Source organism: Hakea prostrata, chromosome 8, assembly GCF_041222555.1.
Source record: "Hakea prostrata isolate BN-2017 chromosome 8, UWA_Hpros_2, whole genome shotgun sequence".
NCBI lineage: Eukaryota > Viridiplantae > Streptophyta > Magnoliopsida > Proteales > Proteaceae > Hakea > Hakea prostrata.
Genome location: NC_142607.1, coordinates 35,375,912 through 35,398,319, shown reverse-complemented (window position 1 = coordinate 35,398,319; position 22,408 = coordinate 35,375,912). Strand labels below are relative to the sequence as shown.

The window sequence follows — 22,408 nt, the reverse complement described above, 5'->3', positions numbered from 1 at the left end:
GTTACTTTAGCTCAAAGCTAGAGCTAAGCCCAAGCTTCTTCTTCCCAAGTGGTCTGCGCTTGGACTCGGATTGAAGATTGCAAAACCAAGAATGTACACCAAACCGTCTTCTTGATGTTCTCTGAACATGTTCTAATTTATTTTTTTGGGGAATTACACAAGGGTTTGTTAGATTCGTATATTCTACATTTTAGCAATTTCTCTTCGCAGTTTAATTTTCAATATTTCTGCATTCAGAACTCTACTGTGTCTCTCGGCGTTTACCGTTTTGGCGTGAAAAGAACGATATTCATTTCTCCATTCTGGAGATCAGTGATGCTCATTAGATTTCTTTCCGCGGTTGTTCGTTGTTGAAATCGGATCAATTCTGGCAGCTGAGAAGTCCGAGGATGAATTCCAAACCATCTGGTCTGTCGTTCAAGCTCGTTCTTCTTGGTGACGCCGTGACGGTAATTCAAAATCACAACTCGATTTGTTGGAACTCTTCTAGTCGTTACTTTTGTATTGAAATGCATGTTCTGTCTTGAGGTTGACTTGCGCTTAATGCTCCTGCTTTGGGAGTATCTAGGGTCGCGATTTTTATGGGCTAGGGTTTGCTTTTCTCTCATCTGTCGATCTTTGTTTCGGCTACTCGTTCACTGATATATTTGTTTCAATTCATAGATGATTGAGTCCCAAGTTGTTGTAAAGTTAACTTCTTTCATATGTTTGATTAGAATAAACTTCAAGAGTGTTGAACGACCGACATTACATAACTCCAGATCGTTGTCTATTCGAAAAAATTCCAGTGGCATTGTTGAAAATTAAATATATTATATATGACCTTCACAAATGGGTTTCCATTGTAATCGACCTTTTCTTTTTTATTTATCCCCTGCAATTCAATCTGATAGAAATTCGTGGGTATTCATACTTAAGAGTTTCATAGAAAGATCTTCATTGACTTTTATAATTCTACTGCTAGACGGTTCAGTGTCTTCTTCCTTTTCCCTTTGCCTGGAATTCCAGTTATAAATTAGAGTGAGAGAAAGATATGGCATCGGTATTAAAGCCAAAGCTGTATACCGAAGTTACTATTGTAAGCAGAGTGGAAGCTTGGGTGTCATCTGATTACCTTTGGGCTCCCCCTTTTCCAGTATTCATCAATTTGGTTATTAACCCATCAAGACTCTCAAAGCATTAGATGCTCTTAAACCCGTAAACCAATTGCTCCAAGAAGTGTTATTTTTTTTTTGGCTCACCTTGGTGGGACATTTTTGTAGGCGTTTCAACTTCAAATGAAGAAAATTAAGTCTCAATGATTTAGAAAACCTAAGCTATCTCTAACATGTTTCAAAAGTTATTTGTGGCTTTTTGTGAAACTGAATTAACAAGCAACATTGTATTGGGCAATAATGCTTTAAAAATGTAATAACATTAGGCTTTATTTAATGTTTACTTGAAGACCAAGATCTGAAAATTATGAAAATGATATACTAGTAGGGTTGCTGGCGTTTGAAAGGTTGTCAAGTTGCCTTTCTTTAAAAAGCTAGTGTCTTATTTTGCAAGAGATAAAAAGAAGGGTAGTGTCTTCATCCACTACTATGGTTAATTACATCCAAAAGGTTGTTCTGTTGCCTTTCTGAGTTTATTGCATTGGAAGTGTCTTACAGTTCATCAATTGTGAGCTGGAGGTTTTCTCACTATTCCCTCTAGTTTGGAGGGATAGTTTCTCATTGTTGCGCTGACAATGGAAACCTCCTCTTACCTTGGAAGAGGCTGCAATTTAGATTAAATAGTGTTCTGGAGAGAATAAAAAATCAGCTGGGTTGGAAAATTGGCAATACGTACCATGGTGTATCATCTATGGACAGAAAGGAACACTATAGTCTTGGAGACAAGATTCCTCATTTTAGCAGATATCAAAGAACAAGTTATTTCTAAATGTGCCACTTTCTCGTTATCTGGTTGTCAGAATTTCAAACAACATTTGTGCTGGAGAAATGAGGCATCCAGATTGTGTGGATGGCTTCCCTAAAGCTTGCTACCAGTTCACCCCCTCAAGAGAACAGGATGACACTACACTGTGATGGATCTGTATCCAACAACAGGGCCTCGTTTGGTGGATTGGTCCGAAATTGAGAAGGGAGCCCAGTCCTAGCGTTCACGGGTGCAAGTTATGATTTATCTGTGCTAAACATGGAACTGATGGCTATTCTAATGGGATCCAACATCTGCATTCATAACAGATTTATTGAAGTACCATTTGGATTTGATTCTCAGCTAGTAGTTGACATGCTCAATGGTGAAATTGCTGGGCCTTGGAGTGCTCAAACCCATAAGTGCATAATAATCTCTACCTCAGGTAATGGCTTACTGAACACGGAGTATCCGATGTTAGGAAATCCAATCTGCAGACTATATTGGAGGATAATCTTTTATACCACTAGATGTAATACCACATCCTAGAGGTTTCAATGAAAGGCTTCTCAACTTGAAACAGTAGAACATGGGAAGGAAGATGTATCACCGGTGTTAATTATGGTTTCCGCTAGATGATTATATTGGTTGCAGGTCTGTACTGCTTGTGTGTGGATCTCTTCCCCTTTTTCTTGGAATTTCCAGAAAGAGTTCTCTGAGACTGTGTTTCTCTGTACATTTTCTTCTTTAAAGCATGAAGCTTAGCCATTGATAAAAAAACTTGAGATGGATGTTGAGGTCTCATTTGATTGGACATGTGAGTAGTGAGTCTCCTTCTAGTCGATTTTCTATTTTCTGTATCTGTTCAGTTCTTGTGTTTCTTTTCGGTGTTGGGATTCAGAATGTTGTTTGGGTGAGTTTCTAGGTTTGGAACCATTTAACATCTTGTGTATAGGAGCTATTTTATGAAGTTGAGCCCATTAGGGTTTTAAAGTAGTAAATGTGGTAAAAAATATTGACCATAATGTTTGTTGTAGATACTACTCCTTAAAAAGTAATTATTTACTTAATCAAATATGAACCATAAATTGTAAGTTACAGTGCTATGCAATATGAGCACCAAAATGCTGAATCTCATAGATTCCTTTTTTTGTTGTGGCTAAATCTGTTAAGCTTTTCCGTGTAGTAGCTTTACTTTTTAGGTTGGTTTTCGTCTTATCCTTTTCAAAGTTCTAAAGCATTCCAGTACATCTGATGTCTTGGCTACTCCATAACTTGTGGCTTTGTTGGTTTTGAGATTTCCTGGGTTTTATGCAGGTAGGGGTTGGAAAAACTTCACTTGTTTTGCAGTATGTGAATAATTCATTCTCTGAGAAACAAGAAGCAACTGCACAAACTTCCTATCTGACCAAAGGCCTTGTTATAGAAGGTGTGCCTATTACTCTAGCCATTTGGGTGCGTTTTCTTATACTTTCCCTTCTCTCGATCAAGTTTCTCAACCAAGTCTTGAAGACCTAGTTTTGGGACTGTCTTCGTCTGCATATTATGATTAGATTGTAAAGAACAACATCAGTTAAGTTATAAAATAAAAAAAATACCCGTTACTAAATGTGCCAACTGAGGAATGGTCACGAATAAATAAATAATCCCTTTTTTGGATATAATGAAATAATTTAAGAAATCAATTTCTAAAAGGACAAAAATTGGACTTCAGCAGTAGATGAATTAATCAACTTTCTAATGTTGGGGATTTTCCCCAAAAGTCAAAAAGTAAAAATTCCAAAATCTTAATATGGTAAAAATTTTTAAAAACTAAAAGTGTGGTAAAATATTCATTTTTTTGTTTTCATTCAGAATGATTTTGACAGTATTTGTGTACACCAAATAAGTTTGGTCGGAACATAACTCCTTCAGTATATATTAGATTTGAGAGATCTTGGATTTGTCCGAAAGCTGGTTTGTGTTTACCTAGTACCAAAAGGCTAATGTAAAAATTAAATCATTTGGCCAGTCAAACTTCTTAGAGAGAAAAACAAAAACATTTATCTTTATCGACAGCACATTAATTACTTATAGATAAGATCATATTCTTAAGAATAATATCAACAAAATGTGAAACTAAGTATATCATGATAATGACAAACACCAGGAACAGTATAAGCAATCTGTTTTAATTGTTTCAAACTTCCAATTGCTTGCCTGTTCAGTTCAGCTGTCTTTTTTAGGTGTACATTATTGTGATGGCTTAATGGGGCTAAGAGTTGATTTTACACTTAAGGTTAGTAAAGAGGGGGCATTGAAAACTTGGCTGCCTTGTTGCCTAAGTGGTGAGGCACTGCCCCACTGCCTTGTTGCCTAAGCTATGAATTCACATGGGAATCAGGCAAACCGTATAATGTTTCCTGTTTGGCAAAATTTATTGATTGTAATATACATGCATAACATGTGATAGTCCATATTCTAATTTCCTCAACTGTTGATTACTGATATCATGTAATTGAAGAAAAGAAATGTTTTACTTTAATTTTAAAATGATGGTGAATGTTGTCAACTTAAATACTCTGTACATCCAGGTCTCATGAAGTAACCTCCCATATAGTGGGTAATATAATGTCTCTCTTCTATAATTAGAATGATTGTATCACTAAGAATTATTTTTCATATCAAACGGAATAAATTATTGTCGTATATGCTCAAAGTAGTTAAGCTCCAAGTTCCTTCGTGTAACCTGACTTTTTTAAGTTCTTCCACCTGTTTGTGATCAACTAATCATATCTTGTGATGATTCGATCTCATACCCAGCCACTTGGCTGGAGTCAAGTTGAGTTTTTATCATTTAACATCTTCTTACCATTTTGCATTGGGATGCTTTGTTTATTTATGAGAAATTAATAATGTAATATTGCAGCATGTGCTCTGATTGCAGGATACAGCAGGTCAAGAACGGTTTTGTGCTCTGGGTCCAATATACTATCGTGATGTAGATGGTCTGTATATCAGAATTTTCTGTCAAGCTCTTTGTTTGGTCCATTGATGTTGATGAAATCACAACATCTCAACATTTAAGTCTGCACTGACAGATTTTTATGTTAATGGTTGGCTGCAGCCTCACTTTTGGTGTATGACGTTACAGATGATGATACCTTCATTTGGGTGAAGAATTGGGTGACAGAACTTCAACAAATGGCTCCCAAAAACATTGTTATGGCAATTTCTGCCAACAAAAGTGATTTGGTTAGATCAAAGAAATTTGATCTTCAAGAGGCAGAAAGGTATGGAGCTGTTCCTTTGCCTCCTAGGAAGCAATTTGTACCATCTATGTGTTGGACTATTCTAGTTCGGAAAGTTGGATCATCAATTTGTTTGGTATGCCTTTCTAAATGTTAAGATAAGAACATGTAAATGTCTCAATTTTGGTGGACGTAAAATATATTCTTGGGAGAAGGAATGTGATCCAGTCATGCCAGACACACAGCCCTTGCACCCTGACACAGGGTCGCACAAAATGACCACTGAGCCTTGATCATTTCCAGAGCTCCAGATTGATGCAGCTATGATTTCTCACAACCCTGTGGTTTGAGTCAAGGTCCAGAGCAGGTTACACCTGCACAACTGGACCTGTATTTTTCAAAAGATGGTGCTTATACATAAGCATCTACTACCTAGCAATCGTGATTACTCTAGTTTTCGATATTTCTCTGTGATTTTGGATTTCTATCGGTATTCACTTGTAGATTGTTTTAATGGCTGGATAACCGATTTAGATGACATGATTGTCCTTGAATGAAAACCGGTAGCACAGGTGCTCTTGCACAAGTTTCAAGAAGTAAGTCTTGACCTTCAATTAAACATAAATAATTCATAAAAACATTTCAGTTGAAACTTTTCACATTTTCAATGGTCAAATGGCATACAGATCCTAATTTAGCATCCTGAAACAATGGAACCTTTAGATTGTTAAAGAGAATCAAATTGTTTGTTCAGTTCCATACCCTAGGTTTGCAGTGTATAGTGTACTTGGCTGTATGATTTCCGAAGAAACCCTATGCTACACATAATTTAATACCTTGACATGCAAAATTAATGAAAACAACTAAAATATGCAAATTGCAATTTGCAAAAATAAATGTTAATACTACTAATTATCAATTGTTACAAGTACAGCATACACATATCTATTAAGTATTTAAGATTGATTTTTAAAGTTTAAATCATATTTACTTAATGCAGGTCAGGCGCCAAATTTGGCATCTTTTCATAGGAATTCGCCTATGGGTTGGTTTCATGGGCTATGAGCCTTTGGTCTTGTGTCTACATTGTAATTGGCTAACTAGTTGGACCTAAAGCATGGGAACATGAGTTGAGTTCGAAAATGGATAGTTAATTAATTTACTTTTATTTTGAATTAGTTTATAGAGTTATAGTTGAGTTGGGTTATCTCTTCAATTAGAAGTTAGTTAGGAATCCTAGTTTGTTTTAAACTTAGTTAGGCAATTCCTTAGGGCCTATTTGGTTACATGAATCCAGAGATTTGAAATCTCTGGATTCATGAATCTGAGAATTATACCCGTTTGGTTGTGAAAATCTCTAGATTCATGAAATCTAGAGATTCATCTTTTTACACTAAAGTCGTGAATCTGTAGATTTATGGGTAAGGGGTGAAATCCAGAGATTTCATTGTTACTATAAAAAAGCTAAACATTTGCGCATTCACAAAAATCACGTCGACCAAATAGTTTTTTACCATAAATCCATAGATTTCATTCTACAACCAAACAGTTAATTTTATGAATTATGACTCAATTAATTTGAAATTTATAGATTTGAAATTTCTAGATATTTAAAATCTCCAGACTCGTAACCAAACAGGCCCTTAAAGCTGTTGTAAGCAGGATCTGAAATCTTGTTTTGTCTCGACCCCACCGAGATGTTGAGACTTTGGTTGAAATCTTGCTGAAACCTGGTACAAAATTTGCCAGGTTTTGGTGGCTCTTATTCATTTTTGGGTTCTGGTTCTTGGATATCCTATTTCAAGTCCCATCTATACATATCTATGGTTAGCTTGACTAAAAAAGCAACCATAGTGGTCTTTTGAAATCACACTCATGCTTGTTTGTGTTTGGTCAAAACTAAATATATATATAGATATCTAAACATGCTTGAAGTATAAATTGACATAAATGATTGAGCAATTTCAATTGATAATGAAGTGAAATATTAAAGCTATATTAAAATATTAACTCAACTACCAACATACGCACATACATCATCAGTATCAAATATCAAAAACAATTGTGCAAACTGTGTGAGAATAAGAGTTTACATGACGACTTCAATTTATAGGAAATACAAAACCAAAGAAATTCCCCTTGAGTGTTGACTAATGTAAGCTACTATATTGGCCTTGCTCAATCCCACTAAGTCAGTCAGACTCGATTTGGACTGCAATCTGATAGTGACAAATTGGAATCCCACATCATAGTCTCATAGACTCCAAGAAGAATATTATATAATTTGACACCACAAACAGGGATGTCACATTATCGACATACTGAAGGTAACCCATCCTAGGATATGGGTCACCAAATTGTGATGTACTGGCACCAAAAATCATTGATCCACCATCATACAAAACATATGGTGCTGCTGGGAACATGTATGGGTACGGTAGCTGGTGTGCAAGGTAGGAGAATATCTCATCAACAAAACAAGGATCCAATATCGCCATACTATTAATGGATCCATAGTCAAACACTGGAATACAATGGAGCAGGCAAATGCTGCCCATCTCAATCAACTGACCATGTGGGTTGAAATATGATCCACTGTGCTCTGAGGGTGATATTGATGAACTATCATCATTGATAAAAGATGGAAAATGCCAATACCCACTCGATTTGGAGTCCCTCTCGCCAATACTCAGTCCACTAATAGAGCTACGTAATGTATCAATTCCCATCATATTAGTCTGTCTACCAGGCTGGTACCCACGGGACCCTCTCAAGTAGATCAACCAATGGTGTTCAACATATATTTATTTCATCGCTATACAATACATCTATCATATATTTCTTTTACATTTTTCATGTAAGAAAATAGTAAAAAAAAAATACATATTGTAACAAAGAATTCCGACATCGTGGTCCATACATTGGCCCATGGTGTTCATCATATATTAATTTCATCACTATTAAATAATTTTTGGACATATATATATTCCAAAATAATTGCTTAGAGAAAAATGGGTTACCTCAAACTAAAGAAAACACTTCAATCCTAGTGTTTGGAGCTTTAATCCACTGCTTCCACGTGTTTGCTGGTGTTGATTTGAAGAAGATTTTGTTCAAAATGGAAAAAAATTCCCTCTCTCATGGTGTTATCTGTCGGAACTACCTCTCGGTCAAAACCATCGAGATGTTGATGAAAGTTGGTATTTATATATCTTTTTACTAGGAAACCCTCAAGATACCGAAAACTTAATAAAAGTTCTGAAATTTCAAAATTTCACAGAATTTGAATCGAAATTTTGGTCAAATTGGTTTCAACCCCCAATATCGTCTCAGGGCAAGGTGGTTGAGATATCCAAAAATTTCATATTACCAAGATTTTGCAAGATTCATTCCAAGGTTGTATGGTAGACATCTGTTTTAATTTCTTTTTCCAAGTCTGATTCAAGTCCTAACCCTAATAGGACTTCTATTGTTTCTATTATACTTTCCTGTCAACTCCTGGTTGTATTAGGACGTATTTTGTTAGTCTGCTTGCTGTCCCCCTTTTTTCTATTTTTTTTTTGGTACAAAGGCGCTTTTTATATATAGGGATAGGGATAGGGATATTACATATGCTGCCGGTAGGAGTTGAACCCATGACCTCTCCACTGAGAAGCAGGTTCCTAACCATCCTACTACTACCCCTTTTTTCTCATCTTGTTCTCTTTTTATGAATGCTTACTTGATGAATATACGAGATCAGATTATTAGTAATTTTGCATGTGCAACTTGGTTGCTGCCTCTTTCCCTTATGTGGAAACCTGCAAGTTGTATAAAAAATCAGGTTTCTCTGGTTGTTCAAAACTTCAATGTCCAGGAGGATCATGGTTGCTAGGTCTTTGAAGTCCTAAATCTTTTTGTAGATGTATACTGCCATATTGAGAATTGGTTATGGCAAACTTTTCACTTGGGAAATGGGTTACATGGTGATTCTAATTGATATTGTGGAAGAGTGTTATGTTGATCGATTGTTAAGGAATATTGTGAGATTGATATAAAGTGGAGTACTATACTTGACACCTGTGTTGCTTTAATTGACACCATTGTGTTCGATAATTGTTATAGGTAATGAAATGTAGGAGGCGAAGGGCCAGATGATATGAAACTAATTGCAATGGTTGAAATTCTATGATATGGAGATATCTCCAAAATTTTGTTTTAATAAATAAATATCATTACATAATTTTTCATCGTGTGTAGATGATTGCTCAAATTTTGTAAAATGAGTACAGTAGAATGATGGTTTATTTCTAGTTTTATGTTGAATTAACTTGTTATTGAATACAGCTATGCAGCATCAATAGGAGCTAAACTGTTTGTACGTCTCCCAAACTGGGCTCTGGCATTGATGAAGTTTTCCTTGATATTGCAACCCATATGTTATGACTACTTGTGTTTTATCTTCAGGATCTTCAAGTTATACTCATTCAGATCGGCTATACTTGTTTTATTTGAAGGCTGCCTTCAGTGGTTTGATTACAAAAATCCATAGACTAAAGTCTGACTTCTTTTGCCTCCTATTATCCAAGGAAATGACTACTGCAGAAAACATTTCCTTGCACTAGTTCTTTTTAGGTCTGTGACGTGCATAATCTGTCTTGTAACCTGTAGGGCCTCACCAGTCTCCATGCATATCCATGTAGATGTGCTGATTTTAATGAATTTCTTGTAGGTGTGCTCTAGAAAAAGAAAAGCAGTGTTGAAGGCCTCTCATCAACTCTGCAGAGGAAAGGGATGGTAATTGTAGATGACGAGCCCGAGAAAGAACAACAGAAATGCTGTTGGTAGTTCTGTCTATAGAGGCTACTACTGATTCAAGGTATCACAAGCTGCCCCCATCTTTTTTTTTTTTGGTCAACAACGTGAAAATTTCATTAATTAAAAGCATCCAGCTGCCCCAGTCTTAGTATATCATCAAAGTAACTTTTGGTTGTTGACATGTTGAAGATTTAATTTGGCAAAAAACTCCTTTAATTTATAACATAAGCACCACGGTTGAAGCCATCATTTTGCTTGCTATAGTACATTATGAAGTTCTGAACTTGGTCCAAAACCATGGTCGGGCTTATCTGACTGGGTCAACACAAAGGTGGGAGATGGTGCATTGGTGCACCATGGAGGTGAAAAGAGGAAAACTTATCATAAGTTCGTGCATGTTTTGAGAAAGAGAACAGAATCCAGACAATTAAAGTTTTGTCCAATGACTCCAATTAAAATTTGATTGAGGTCCAAATATGGTACTTAACCAAGGCTTTGGAATTCAGGCAAGGAAGGAAATTATTGAGCACAAAAATCCATAAAAAATGTTTACTATGGGGATAATATTAACCCCAGATTCTGTCATTAGGAAGGTGGTACTTCCATATGAGAGCAACGGGAGGAGACTATTCAACTGCAGACTTAACTAAGGCTTTGGAATTCAGGCAAAGAAGGAAATTATTGACCACTAAAATCAATAAAAATGTTTACTACTATGGGGATAATGTTAACCCCAGATTCTGTCATTAGGAAGGTGGTACTTTCACGTGAGAGCAATTAGAGGAAACTATTCAACTGCAGATAGTCCATTGTCTGATTCCATCTGATGCAGGTGCATTGCCTTGGACCAATTCAAAACCATTTCGGTTTCTAGATGGAGATGAACAGGGCCCAGTTTAGTGTTTGGATCTAGTAGGATTTTAGGAAGTTTACCTGTTAATTGGAAAAGTATTGTATAATCTTTTATCTTGGTCAGGATACAAATGGCTGTAATATACTAGTTTCTTAGTTAGTGAATTTGTTGTTCTATGAGTCTTTTATTTCTCCTGGGGATGTGGTTCCCAGTAGTTGAATAGAATAAAATAGAGAGGTGTTTCGTAGAGTGTCTGCATGGCCAGAAGTGGTTGTGCAATCGTCGTTTGCAGTCCCCTTCTTCTTATGCATTCTTTTCTCTTCTGCAATGCCAGTTTCTTCCAGGCTTCCCTCTTCTCCCAACCAGCCATCTGCTGCTGTCTGCCTGCAATCAATCCCTGGTTTGTTAGGAGTTCTAGTATTTGAGTAATTCATTTGCAATCCACCATTTCTATCTTCTATGGTTGGACAGTGCGTGAAATCACTTTCCGTTCCTGACTTTAGAGTATCATAATAGGTACTCCCTAGTTTGAACCGATGGTGTATGCTTAGGAACAAAATGCATTATTTATATATGCCATAATGTAGGACTAGGAGCAAATAAGCTGCAACCATATAAGCTATTCAGCTCCATTTGAGGTCATGCCAGATACAAGGCCAAAGCCATGCATATCTTTTTTCACTACTTTTAAGGCATTCTTGGCTTTGCCACTGGCTGTTTTAGTTCCTTCAATGTGGACTAAATCATTCCTTTGTACTAGAACATTCAAAGACCTCTTTTGAGTATGAACATGTCACCTCAACGACTTTCTCATAGTTTATCATTTACAAGAGCTACTATTGAACTAATTTTAGTAATGGTCATGCTTTACTTTATCCTTTTTTAGTTTCATGATTCATCCATCTCAACATCCTCATTATTTTCGTACTGAGTTTATCTATAAGATGCTTTTTAACTGCCCAACATTTTGCTCAATACATCCTAGTTTTTGTACAAATTTTAATAAGATACCTCCATCAAACAAGACTCAGTATACCCCTCTCCATTTCATCCATTCTATTTTAATTCAATATGAAATTTCATCCTTTGTATCACCTTCTAATTTATGATTGAGTCAAAAAAACCTAAAATAGTTGCTTTGTGGAATCCCCCTCTCACCAAGTTTGACCACCTTATAGCTTATCCTATTGTTACCAAAGTTGCACACCAAATACTTCTTTGTTTATCTAACCTAAAACCGTTTGTGATTAGGGAAGATGAGGTTTTAAGGATCACATGTATGTCAACTTATATACCTTGTCACTTAACAGCAAATTCATGGCAGACCATTATTTCTTTGCATTTTTAGAAACTGTTAGGTTATCCAAGGTTATTTCAACGGATCTCATCGTTATTAATGTCTTAGCCAAAGTATAGTGGGTTTATACGTAATTTTCATGTAGGTGGACTCAGTACGTTAGTGAAAGAGGATTTTAAGAGGGATAAGTGGCAAAACTAGGAAGCATTAATTAAGGAATGATCATAATAGATGTTATTTGGGAGCAGCTCCAATGCATGATAAGCTATGAGAAAGCCATGTGAGGTAGCATGACATTTGAATTTTTGAAAGCGAGTATTTCAATGTGGCCGAAATGAAATGCCACTTTGAAATAAATAAAAAAAATACAGTATTCCAGTTGAAGATTTTGGTATTTCGGTTAAAATCTTTGAGATTTTAGCCACTGGTTCAAAAGGATGGACATGATCATGTTTATTAGAGAAAGTAAATACAACCTTATAACAACTTTTCACTGAGAACTTGTAGAGCTCCTCTGCTTAAGACATATCATGATGAAATAAGAAAGGGTTTCTCGTAAACTATCTGTATTCATGGCTCCTCCCATCACTGTGATCCAAAGAATGTCAACCATGCTTCATGTATTAAAGTGTCAGTCTCGAGTTTACTTCTTTGATCTTTTGCTTCCAGAGGCTGGATTCATATTTCAGTATAACCTGGGAGCTATTAATATGACACTTGTCCTTAAATCAAGCATGAGTACCACTCAAATGGATGTATTGGATTTTCTCTTGCAAAGTACATCTTCTCATTTCCAACCCGCCAGCTGACATGCTACAACCTGCATCATATGACTCGTATCACGGTGGACCAATAGATTTCTTCCCAGTTTGATGATCCATATCCTAGGATAGGTTACCTTCAGTATGTAGATGATGCAATGTACATGTCAGTTGTGGAGGACTATAGTTTTTTCTTCTCACAGACTGATGTACAATGTTGTTTGGCTCCATCAGACTTTTGGTAGGATTCCTGGACAGCATGGTAGGTATTATTAGTATATATTATTAACTACTAAATGATTATATTAGGACTGCAGCAGGGTTATTTATTTGATGATGTTCTTGAAAATTAATCTTTGACAATTTGATGATTTACTTCATTACTCTTTCGAATTGCTAAATGTTTTTCTCCTCTCATACTTAAATAATTTGTGATTGTGTAATTATGCAGATTCGACTATGTACTGCCAATTAGGGTGTGAATCCTAAACACCAATCGAATTGCTAAATGTTTTTTGCAATATGATCACTTAAACGTGTGTGTATAATACTATAATGTATATAGCATAAGAAAGGGTTTCCATGAAGTTTAAGGCCTTGGTATGGTCTACAACCCACTGTAACTTGGCCGAGAACTTCCATATTTTGCTGAACTTTTAAAATTTTGGTTGGCCAAAACATTTAAAGAAAAAATGAGATATTAAATCTTTGTGGCATGGCCATGTTCAATCCAGGCTCCTTGAGTGACCCAGGATGAAAGAGTGATTTTCAGACTGAAAGATCTAAAAGTTCTAGGGATAGACATAAGATGACATTAGATGTGAGAAGACATGAATAGCTTATGCCTTATATCAAGTATAACCTTGAATAGATCTGATTGGAGGGCAAGGATCCATGTGGCCAAGCCCTTTAGTTGGGATGAGGCCATGTTGTTGTAGTGTTAAAAAGAACTCTATCCGGGAGTGTGGCCTAAACCAACACTCCCATGTATCTACCTCTCATGGTAGTGCTGGTGCAGGCTGGACTGGGCGTAAATTTGTGTTTAACTTGCTAATGGGATTCCCCTATATTAAGAGACTTTCCTTTTGAGTCCACTTCTTAAAAACCCCAGTTTCTATTTTGGCTTTGAACTTCTGCTATAATGCATTAGATTGGTCAGTCAGTTGAGTCTCTTTTGAGTCTATAATTTTCTGCATATTTATGGTTCCCTGGTTTGACTTGGATTCTGGTAAAACTGACTCTGATTGAATATATGACTATTTTAACGGTATTAACATAAGTGCCTTCTAAAGCATTTTTTTTAAACCTCTCTTCAAAATTGTATTCTGATCTGAAACCTTGCACTCAGTTCTGTAGTTTTTTCTAGCTTTCCTACATCTGGTTGGATTACTCCATAGGTCTGATTTTTACACCTTAAAGGTAATGATAGACAAAATCTACATTTGGTTGAGATGATTGAAATATCAGTTTTCTCCAAAACTAAGACAAAATCCTATGGGCGAAATCTTTTTTCCCTGGTTTCAACCGAAATCTGCATAATCCTATTCAAAAGTCCCAAATCTCAGTCAAAATCTGCAAAATTTCGCGGAACTCGCAGTTTCCGCCAGCTGTTTCAGAGATTTTCCCCATCTTTTGCCATTTTTGCCTCTTTCAAGTTCTTTTTCACTTAAAAACATCACTCCTAGTCCTTTGTCTTCCTTCATCTTCTTTCTACTTGCTCCATGGTTGTAGTCCTTACGGATTATATGGTGGAGTTGCTGGATATGGAGTACTCTGAAACTTTATTCGGAGTACTCATCTCAAGGGATGGATCCACCCAGACACTCAACTTGGAACTGAAGCCTGGGAGTCCCTTTTTGGTTAATCATATTTGTAATTTTATATCAGACATTTAATGTATGCAATACAATTTGTTCAATTTTACAAAATTTATATTTCTCAGAACCTCTCATGTATACTAACACTTGAATTATAACTCTTCATTGGTTTCTTTAGCAAAATACCTATGCTGTTGTGTTCTTCATGCTTTAAATAGGTAGTATTCAAGAAATCAAACCAAAAGACACTGTAAAAACCATGCGTTATGCCTTAAAAGAAAAGAAAAGTCACATGCGTTATCCCTATACCATCACCAGATAGAAATCTGCCACAGGTATATATTACGCACATTTGGATGTTTATATTTATATATATTTTAAACATGACTATACAGTTCCATCAAAGTCATGTGCAAATCATGTTAAACAAGAAGAAGAAAGACGAGCGAAAGTATAAGAAAGATAAACGGTTACAGTTGAGATTCATACGGCTTTGTAGAATCTCGCTGTCTCTGTCTCTAAATCACAGCCGCAGTTCTCTCGATTGAGATTCATTCTCCTCTTTGCTGTTGCTTGCCTGCTTTTCTGTAAATTTTAGAAGATTTAAAATGCAACTTCATTGAGTCATTGTCTTCATCACACATTGCGTCTTCATGATTTCGTTTGCTCCTATTAGAAGCAAACAACAGGTTTGTTAATCGTCTTATGTGGTTTTCTTATTTCCTTATCCAAGCTTGGAAGTAATAGTTCTTGTTAATTATCTATTATCATCTTTTGTATTGCTGTTTTTGAACGACATTCATCTATTTGGAGGATTATATTAAGTGGAATTTGTGAAGTTAAATATTGGGTTTCCATTGTTTTTGTTGATGACCCTTCTCAGCTTGAGTTTTGAGGATCTGCTCCGTTGCTTTTGATTTGGTTTGAAGGTCTCTGGACCAAAATCTTTAGGTGTTCCCTATACTGTGGGATTAATTGATTTTTTTTTTTTTTTTCTTAACAGGGCATACTCTCCATTTTCAGTTACTAAACACACAAATGAGGGTTGAAGAACTATATTCTCAGTGTTCTTTGCGTAGAACAAGACTGTATGTCCATTTTGTTTTGCTGGAAATCTAGGTCTGTGTTTTTTGGGATTGGGTCTCTGTTCTTTCCATTATCCCCAGGTTTCTTTCTTTCTCTGGCTAATCATTTACCATATTGAGCCAGTTCATTTATTTTCCCCAAGATAATGGATATTAGTAATGAAGCTAGAGTCGATCAGTTCGCCATTGGTCCTTATACAATCATTGGTAGGACCATTGCTTTTGGTTGTTATTTTCCAAGTCTTTGTCACAAGTAGGAAGCTGATCTTCCAATTTCTGCAGTGTATTCTCTACCAATTGAAGGGCTATGTGATGCCTGTCATCTCTTGGTTCCATCCCGAAAGCCCACAAGGAACTTTAGTGATGAAAAATAAGCTTCTTTTGATTATATTTCTCTTTCTCTTTCGGTCATACATGGAGCTTCAGAAGGCTATGAACCAGGGCAGGAGGTGCACTTGGGAGAAGCTTGCTGCCATAAAGGCCAACTGTGGCATTGAACTTGCATTGGATGAGAGTGTGGCAATTCTCAACCACAGATGTAAACTTGAAAGGAGTGCTGAGAGGGCTGCTGCTGCTTCCCATGGAATAAGCTGTACGGTTAAGTTTAATGCTCCTAAAAGGATTCCCTCATGGAACTGCCTTGCAAGAGAGAACTCAACAGGGTGCCTTGAAGAAGATACTCTTTCAGATGTGTCGTGTTCATCTAACCAAGGTGTTGGTGGCAATACAGGAGGGGAGTTCAGCTAGGAGCTTCCGTGTCAAACACAACATGAATGATGAAAGTGAGTGAATCAGAGCGTGTGGAACTCAATCCCTGGACAAGATCTGGTGGTCCTTTGATGAGGACTACTTCAGAAAACAAGTACACTGACTTCATCCAAAATTTGGATGTTGATGCCGAGTTTAGCAACTCTGTTGTTTTCCAGACAGCAGGGAAGGAGGATCAATACTATCAGAGTCCAAGGGGAACAACACCAGATGGGAACTCCGGGAACAACATGTTTAACCAATGGGATGTCAGCAATCATAGATGTCCACCATCCACTACTAGCATCATATATGCAAGGTGAAGGAGATATATTGCAAACAGAAAGTATACAAAAGGGGATTGCATTTAACGTCCTTAAGAAGGAAGAACCAACTACTCTTGTGCTTGAGGCTGATAGTTCCAAGTATTTCCAGCATCTATCTAACAGTCCAGGCGATTGTGAGCAAGTTGAATGCCTAGATGAAGGCCCAGCATTTGAATCTGATAACAATGATGAAACATATTCTACAACTTCAACAGAGATATGGCTTCACCTGTTTCTGAGGACCATTCAGCCATAGATGAGGATAACTCTGAGGCTTCGGGCAGCTGAGGATCATTCCATCTGTATAATTCAATTTTCTGTTTTGGGGAATGGCATGTTCTATGGACTGGTATTAAAATTTGGGGACATGCATCCCTTGGACCGGAGATTAGGTAACCATGTAAATGTCCACATTTTAAGTTCAAATTCAAGCTGACAATGGAAAGGTAGAGTGCTATTGAATTAGGAACTGCATATTTACTTGGGAACTGCTAGGAGTGCATTTGGTAATGCTCTTAAAGAACGTTTCTGGCATTTTTCTAGCTTTTGTCCTTCAGGTCTTTCTCTGTTTCCCTTCCCACATTTCCTTAACCCCAAAGGATTTCAACTTCAGTTGGAAAGCAATGCTTCAGAAGGTCTCTTCTTCACCACTTAGCAACTAGTCACTTATGAACTATTAGGCATGCACAATGAAATAATGTTAGCTCATTCTCAAGTTCATGCTCTAGCTAAACTCAATTCCTATTCAATTCTTGTCTAAATTCCTAAAAGTTGAAAGTTGATTTCCTCTTCATTTAGTTGATTCAGGTTGTTTCTATACTTCCACTTAATTTGCAAAGCAACAGAATGTAAGTGGCAAGAAGCAAATGGAGGGAAGTTAATGTGTTGGAAGGAATGCCAGTTCCAGTGACAATTAGCCACCAAATCCTCTTGCTGGAGCTTATCGTCAATGTTTCAGTAGCGCTAATACCGCATCGCTATGCAGGAAAATGATTGTTCATCAACCATCTCTGGTGAGACAAATTGCTGGATTTTTTTTCTTTTATTTTCTTCTTTTCCATTTGTGGTTCGGGTTGTCGTATCTTCCCAATTTCTTTAGTCTGACAAGGGATTTTATGCTCAGTATGTATTATTTTTGTCGATCAACTAGTCCTGGAAGTGAATGTTTTCCGTTCTATGAATAAGGAGAAGACAGAGAGAATTTTGAGTTTTGCTGTTTGTATTCAGCTCTTTTGACTCTGTTGGCTTCTCTGAAGATTAAAACATTGTGATGTGAATTTGTAGTTCACATTGGATTAAAAAGGGCTAATGAATTATGAAAATATATTTTAGTAATTTGCTCAGCCAGTAAGCTTCAAGGTTTGTTGTTCCCCCCCCCCCCCCCCCCTAAAACTCCCATCCATGTTCTGATGAAGGCATTCATTCAAGTTTCAACCGAAATTTAAGCTGTTTCTGGATTCTGTTGGAGAGTGATTTATTGGAGTTATAACTTTGTCAAGTTTGTTGTGCCTTAGTGGTTTGGACTTATCAGTAGGACTATGAAGATCAATTATTTCGACTAGGTAAAGTATAACAGATAGGTAGCAGTAGATGAACATACTTTCAGGCTTGGGGTCACAAATGGACTCAGATGAGTTTGCTGGCTTTAGTTTTATGAATGCAGTTGTGCTTATACTTGAATTTACGGTTGTGATTCTTCTGCATTTTCTATTCTGTTCCATTGATCCAGGATTATTTTCATTTTATGTTAGTTACTTGTGATGTTTTTCGGTTAATCTTTCTTGTCCTTTTGTCTCCATCAACATTGTTGATTGTTGAAGTACATATGTTATTCCAGACAGTTTTCATTATGTGTGAGTAGTCGGATGCTTTTATTTTTGGTTTTTTCTTACCCTTATCTTGTGATTCCTTTCCATAATTCATCGCCATCAAGGATGAGTCAGTATTATCCAAGATGTATCACACTTTTACCCCAAAAAAAAAATAAAAGGAAGAGCATTTGGATTTGTTTCCAGAAAAGTCTTTGGTCAATTGGCATGAAGATTCAGAAGAGACAATTACTAATGATTAGAAAGAAATATGAAGGAATTGGGAAATCAAGATAGGGAATCAGTGAGAAGTAATGAAAATAATCTAGGTACTAGTGATGGGAATTCAAGTTTCTTAGGTGAGTCTTTAACTCAAAATGGGAAGAGCATTTGGATTTGTTTCCAGAAGATGATGGTTCGACTCCATCAAGACTCATATCTTGTCTCTTGGAATTCTAAGAGCTTAATAGTTTCTTGCTGCAGATATATCAAAATTTGTTTGTTAGGGTTAGTGCAGCCTCAGATATTCGATTTTACTGATGCAAAGGAATATGGTTGAAATTAACCAGAATAGATATACTGAGATAGCTCTTTTAACTTTTTCAATATTTCTATTCAATTCGATTCCAAATCACTGAAATTCGGAGCAAAAAGAATACCCAACAGCCTGAGAAACTGAATTTTCAGTAAAGCAATATATATGATGCTATGTCTTTCCTTTTGTAGACACATGTATTTTACAAACCCCATGTAATCAGGTGATTTGAATAAAGATTGTGTCCAGTAAATATTTCAAACAAAGGACATCAAGTGAATTCCACTTTCCCCATTTCTCATAGGAACTCTGATGTGCTCCTTCAACATTTCCATATGACGATGGAAGTTTGGTTGCTTTATCAGATATTTTTAAATAAAAAATCCTTCGACAGTCTGGGTTTTGCCTCACTTAACCTTCTCTGTTTGATGCATTTTCATATATGGCTATGCCATATGCACGATATAGTTTAGTTGAATTAGAAGGTATGCATCTTGTGTGGTTTAATGGAATGATTATATCAAATTAAGGATACCAAATTGTTGCATTTATGAATTGTTTACATATGAAAGACCAACCTTATAAGCACGTAACTTTACTCATTGTCACATTGTAATGTACACCATAAATCTAGATTTTGGTCCTTTGTGAACCTAGCAGGTAGTCATCTCTAGGCAGGCGATGTGGGTAAAGTTAGAGGGCTAGATTTCACTGCTTTTATAGGTCCACAATTATTCAAAAATTACATCAACTTGTTGTATATATATATATATATATATATATATATATATATATATATATATATATATATATATATATATATATATATATATATATATATATAAAACAAAAATCCAACATATACACATTAAAAAAAACAGAAATATATTCAATAAACAAAGACAAAGTCATAGTCTTAAAATAACTTTAATAAAACATAACAATAAAGTCTTAAAAGCTTCAATGATCATAATACATATTCCTCAACATCTAGACTTCCTCCACTAGAGCTGGAACTGCATCCCTGTAAATATAACACACGAACATCTGTACACCTCAGTGACCACTCCAGGCACATTAGCAGACTACAATAAAATAAAATAAAATAATATATATATATATATATATATATATATATATATATATATAGTAGGAGAAACAAAACATCATATACTTACCAGCAGAATTGGATCGAAAGGGAAAAATGAGTATTACCGTCAAGCAAAGGGAGTTTGCAAATGTGGCACATGAAATTACTATAGACATCATTTTCGCATTTTTTTTCCCTTAATGTTTTTATCTGCAAATGAGAAACTCAAGAAGAGAATCAAGCTCAAGCTGAAACCTCTTCCCTTGCTCCTTTGCAACCTATTCCCCTACTCCTCTGCAACCTATTCCCCTGCTCTTGTACAACCTATCCCTTTCCTCTTCCGTGATTCCATCTCCCCTATTTTCTCTGCATCGCATAAGGATATTCCATTTTGGTGAATTGTTGATTGTCATTCTCTCTCCCGGAGCTCTTTGGTTGCAATTACACGGAAACTCGTCCATTTTCTATTCTCTCTTCCCTTGTTCTTTTCTCCTTCTTTGGAACTGCAAAGACGATGGTTTGCACATAACAAAAGGATTAGAAACCGGAGGATAAGCAAGAGCTGTTTGCTAAGATCTATGTCTCAAAACCAAATGAGTATGCATACAAAAGATTCTGTGGTGACTTGACGTTAGATGAACCTAATCCTCTTCCCTGCTCCTTTGCAACCTATCCCTTTCCTCTTCCGTGATTCCATCTCCCCTATTTTCTCTGCATCGCTGGAGGAAATACCACTTTGGAGAATTGTCGATTGTCATTCTCTCTCCCGGAGCTCTTTGGTAGCTATTAAACGCAAGCTCGCCAAATTTCTATTCTCTCTTCCCCTGTTGTCTTCTCCTTCTTTCGAATTGCAAAGACGATAGTTTGTACAGAACAAAAAGAGTAGAAACCGGAGGATAAGCAAGAGCTGTTTGCTCTCCCATGCTCCTCTGCAACTTATCCCTCTGCTTCTCTGCAACCTATCTCTTTCCTCTTTTGTTTTTCCATCTCCCCTATTTTCTCTGCATTGCCTGAGGATATACCACTTTGGTGAATTGTCAATTGTCATTCTCTCTCCCGGAGCTCTTTGGTAGCTATTACACGCAAGCTCACCAATTTCTATTCTCTCTTCCCCTATTGTCTTCTCCTTCTTTCGAATTGAAAACAAATATAGATTCAATAAACAAAGACAAAGTCAAAGTCTTAAAATAGACTCAATAAACAAGATACAAAAAGTCTTAAAACAACTTTAATAAAACACAACAATAAAGTCTTAAAAGCTTCAATGATCATAACACATATTCCTCAACATCTAGACTTCCTCCACTAGAGCTGGAACTGCATCCCTGTAAATATAACACACGAACATCTGTACACCTCTAGTGACCACTCCAGGCACATTGGCAGACTACAATAAAATAATGATATATATATATATATAGTGGGAGAAACAAAACATCATATACTTACTAGCAGAATTGGATTGAAAGGGAAAATGAGTATACCGTCCAGCAAAGTGAGTTTCCAAATGTGGCACATGAAATGGCTCTAGACATCATTTTCCCATTTTTTTTCCCCCTTAATGCCTTTATCTGCAAATGAGAAACTCAAGAAGAGAATCAAGCTTAAGCTGAAAGTGGGAGCAACAAAACACCAGCGTTGTAAGAGAACAGAACACAGCGAGGAACACGTTCAGGAGTTGAAAGATAACAGAACACCAGCGGTGAAAGAGAACATAACAAAACGATGAACACGTTCAGGAGTTCCGAAAGATTTAATTCGAATGCAGACATTTCAAACTCCCTTTATAATGACTTTTCAGCAGAAGTTTGTAGCTGGGATCTTTCCATTGCCTACCGGATGCCGCTTTTGCCAGCGGTGTCTCAAAACCAGATGAGTATGCATACAAAAGATTCTGAGGTGACTTGACGTTGGATGAGCTTAATCCTCTCCCCTGCTCCTCTGCAACCTATCTCTTTCCTCTTCTGTGATTCCATCTCCCCTATTTTCTCTACATTGCTTGAGGATATTCCTCTTTGGTGAATTGTCGATTGTCATTCTTTCTCCCGGAGCTCTTTGGTTGCTATTACACGCAAACTCGCCCATTTTCAACTCTCTTCCCCTGTTGTCTTCTCCTTCCATGGAATTGCAAAGACAATGGTTTGCACAAAAAAAAAGGAGTAG

At 36.5% G+C, this 22,408-nt stretch overlaps 1 protein-coding gene across 7 annotated transcripts; it reads left to right on the top strand.

Annotated features, from left to right (window-relative positions):
• On the top strand, positions 1 to 17,966 carry LOC149007671 (uncharacterized). Of its 7 annotated transcripts, none has more exons than XM_089164636.1 (7): positions 1 to 93; positions 238 to 449; positions 3,217 to 3,354; positions 4,826 to 4,886; positions 5,006 to 5,171; positions 9,456 to 9,987; positions 15,658 to 17,965. In XM_089164636.1, the coding sequence occupies exons 2-6, from the start codon at positions 390 to 392 to the stop codon at positions 9,658 to 9,660; spliced, it is 630 nt and encodes a 209-aa protein (XP_089020762.1). In that variant the 5' UTR covers positions 1 to 93; positions 238 to 389; the 3' UTR covers positions 9,661 to 9,987; positions 15,658 to 17,965. The 7 variants fall into 7 exon arrangements, with proteins under 7 accessions (XP_089020762.1, XP_089020764.1, XP_089020766.1 ...); XM_089164638.1 differs by having other exon boundaries at positions 1 to 163; XM_089164640.1 differs by having other exon boundaries at positions 1 to 449; positions 9,456 to 9,486; positions 9,576 to 9,987.
• The last annotated feature ends 4,442 nt before the right edge of the window (positions 17,967 to 22,408 follow it).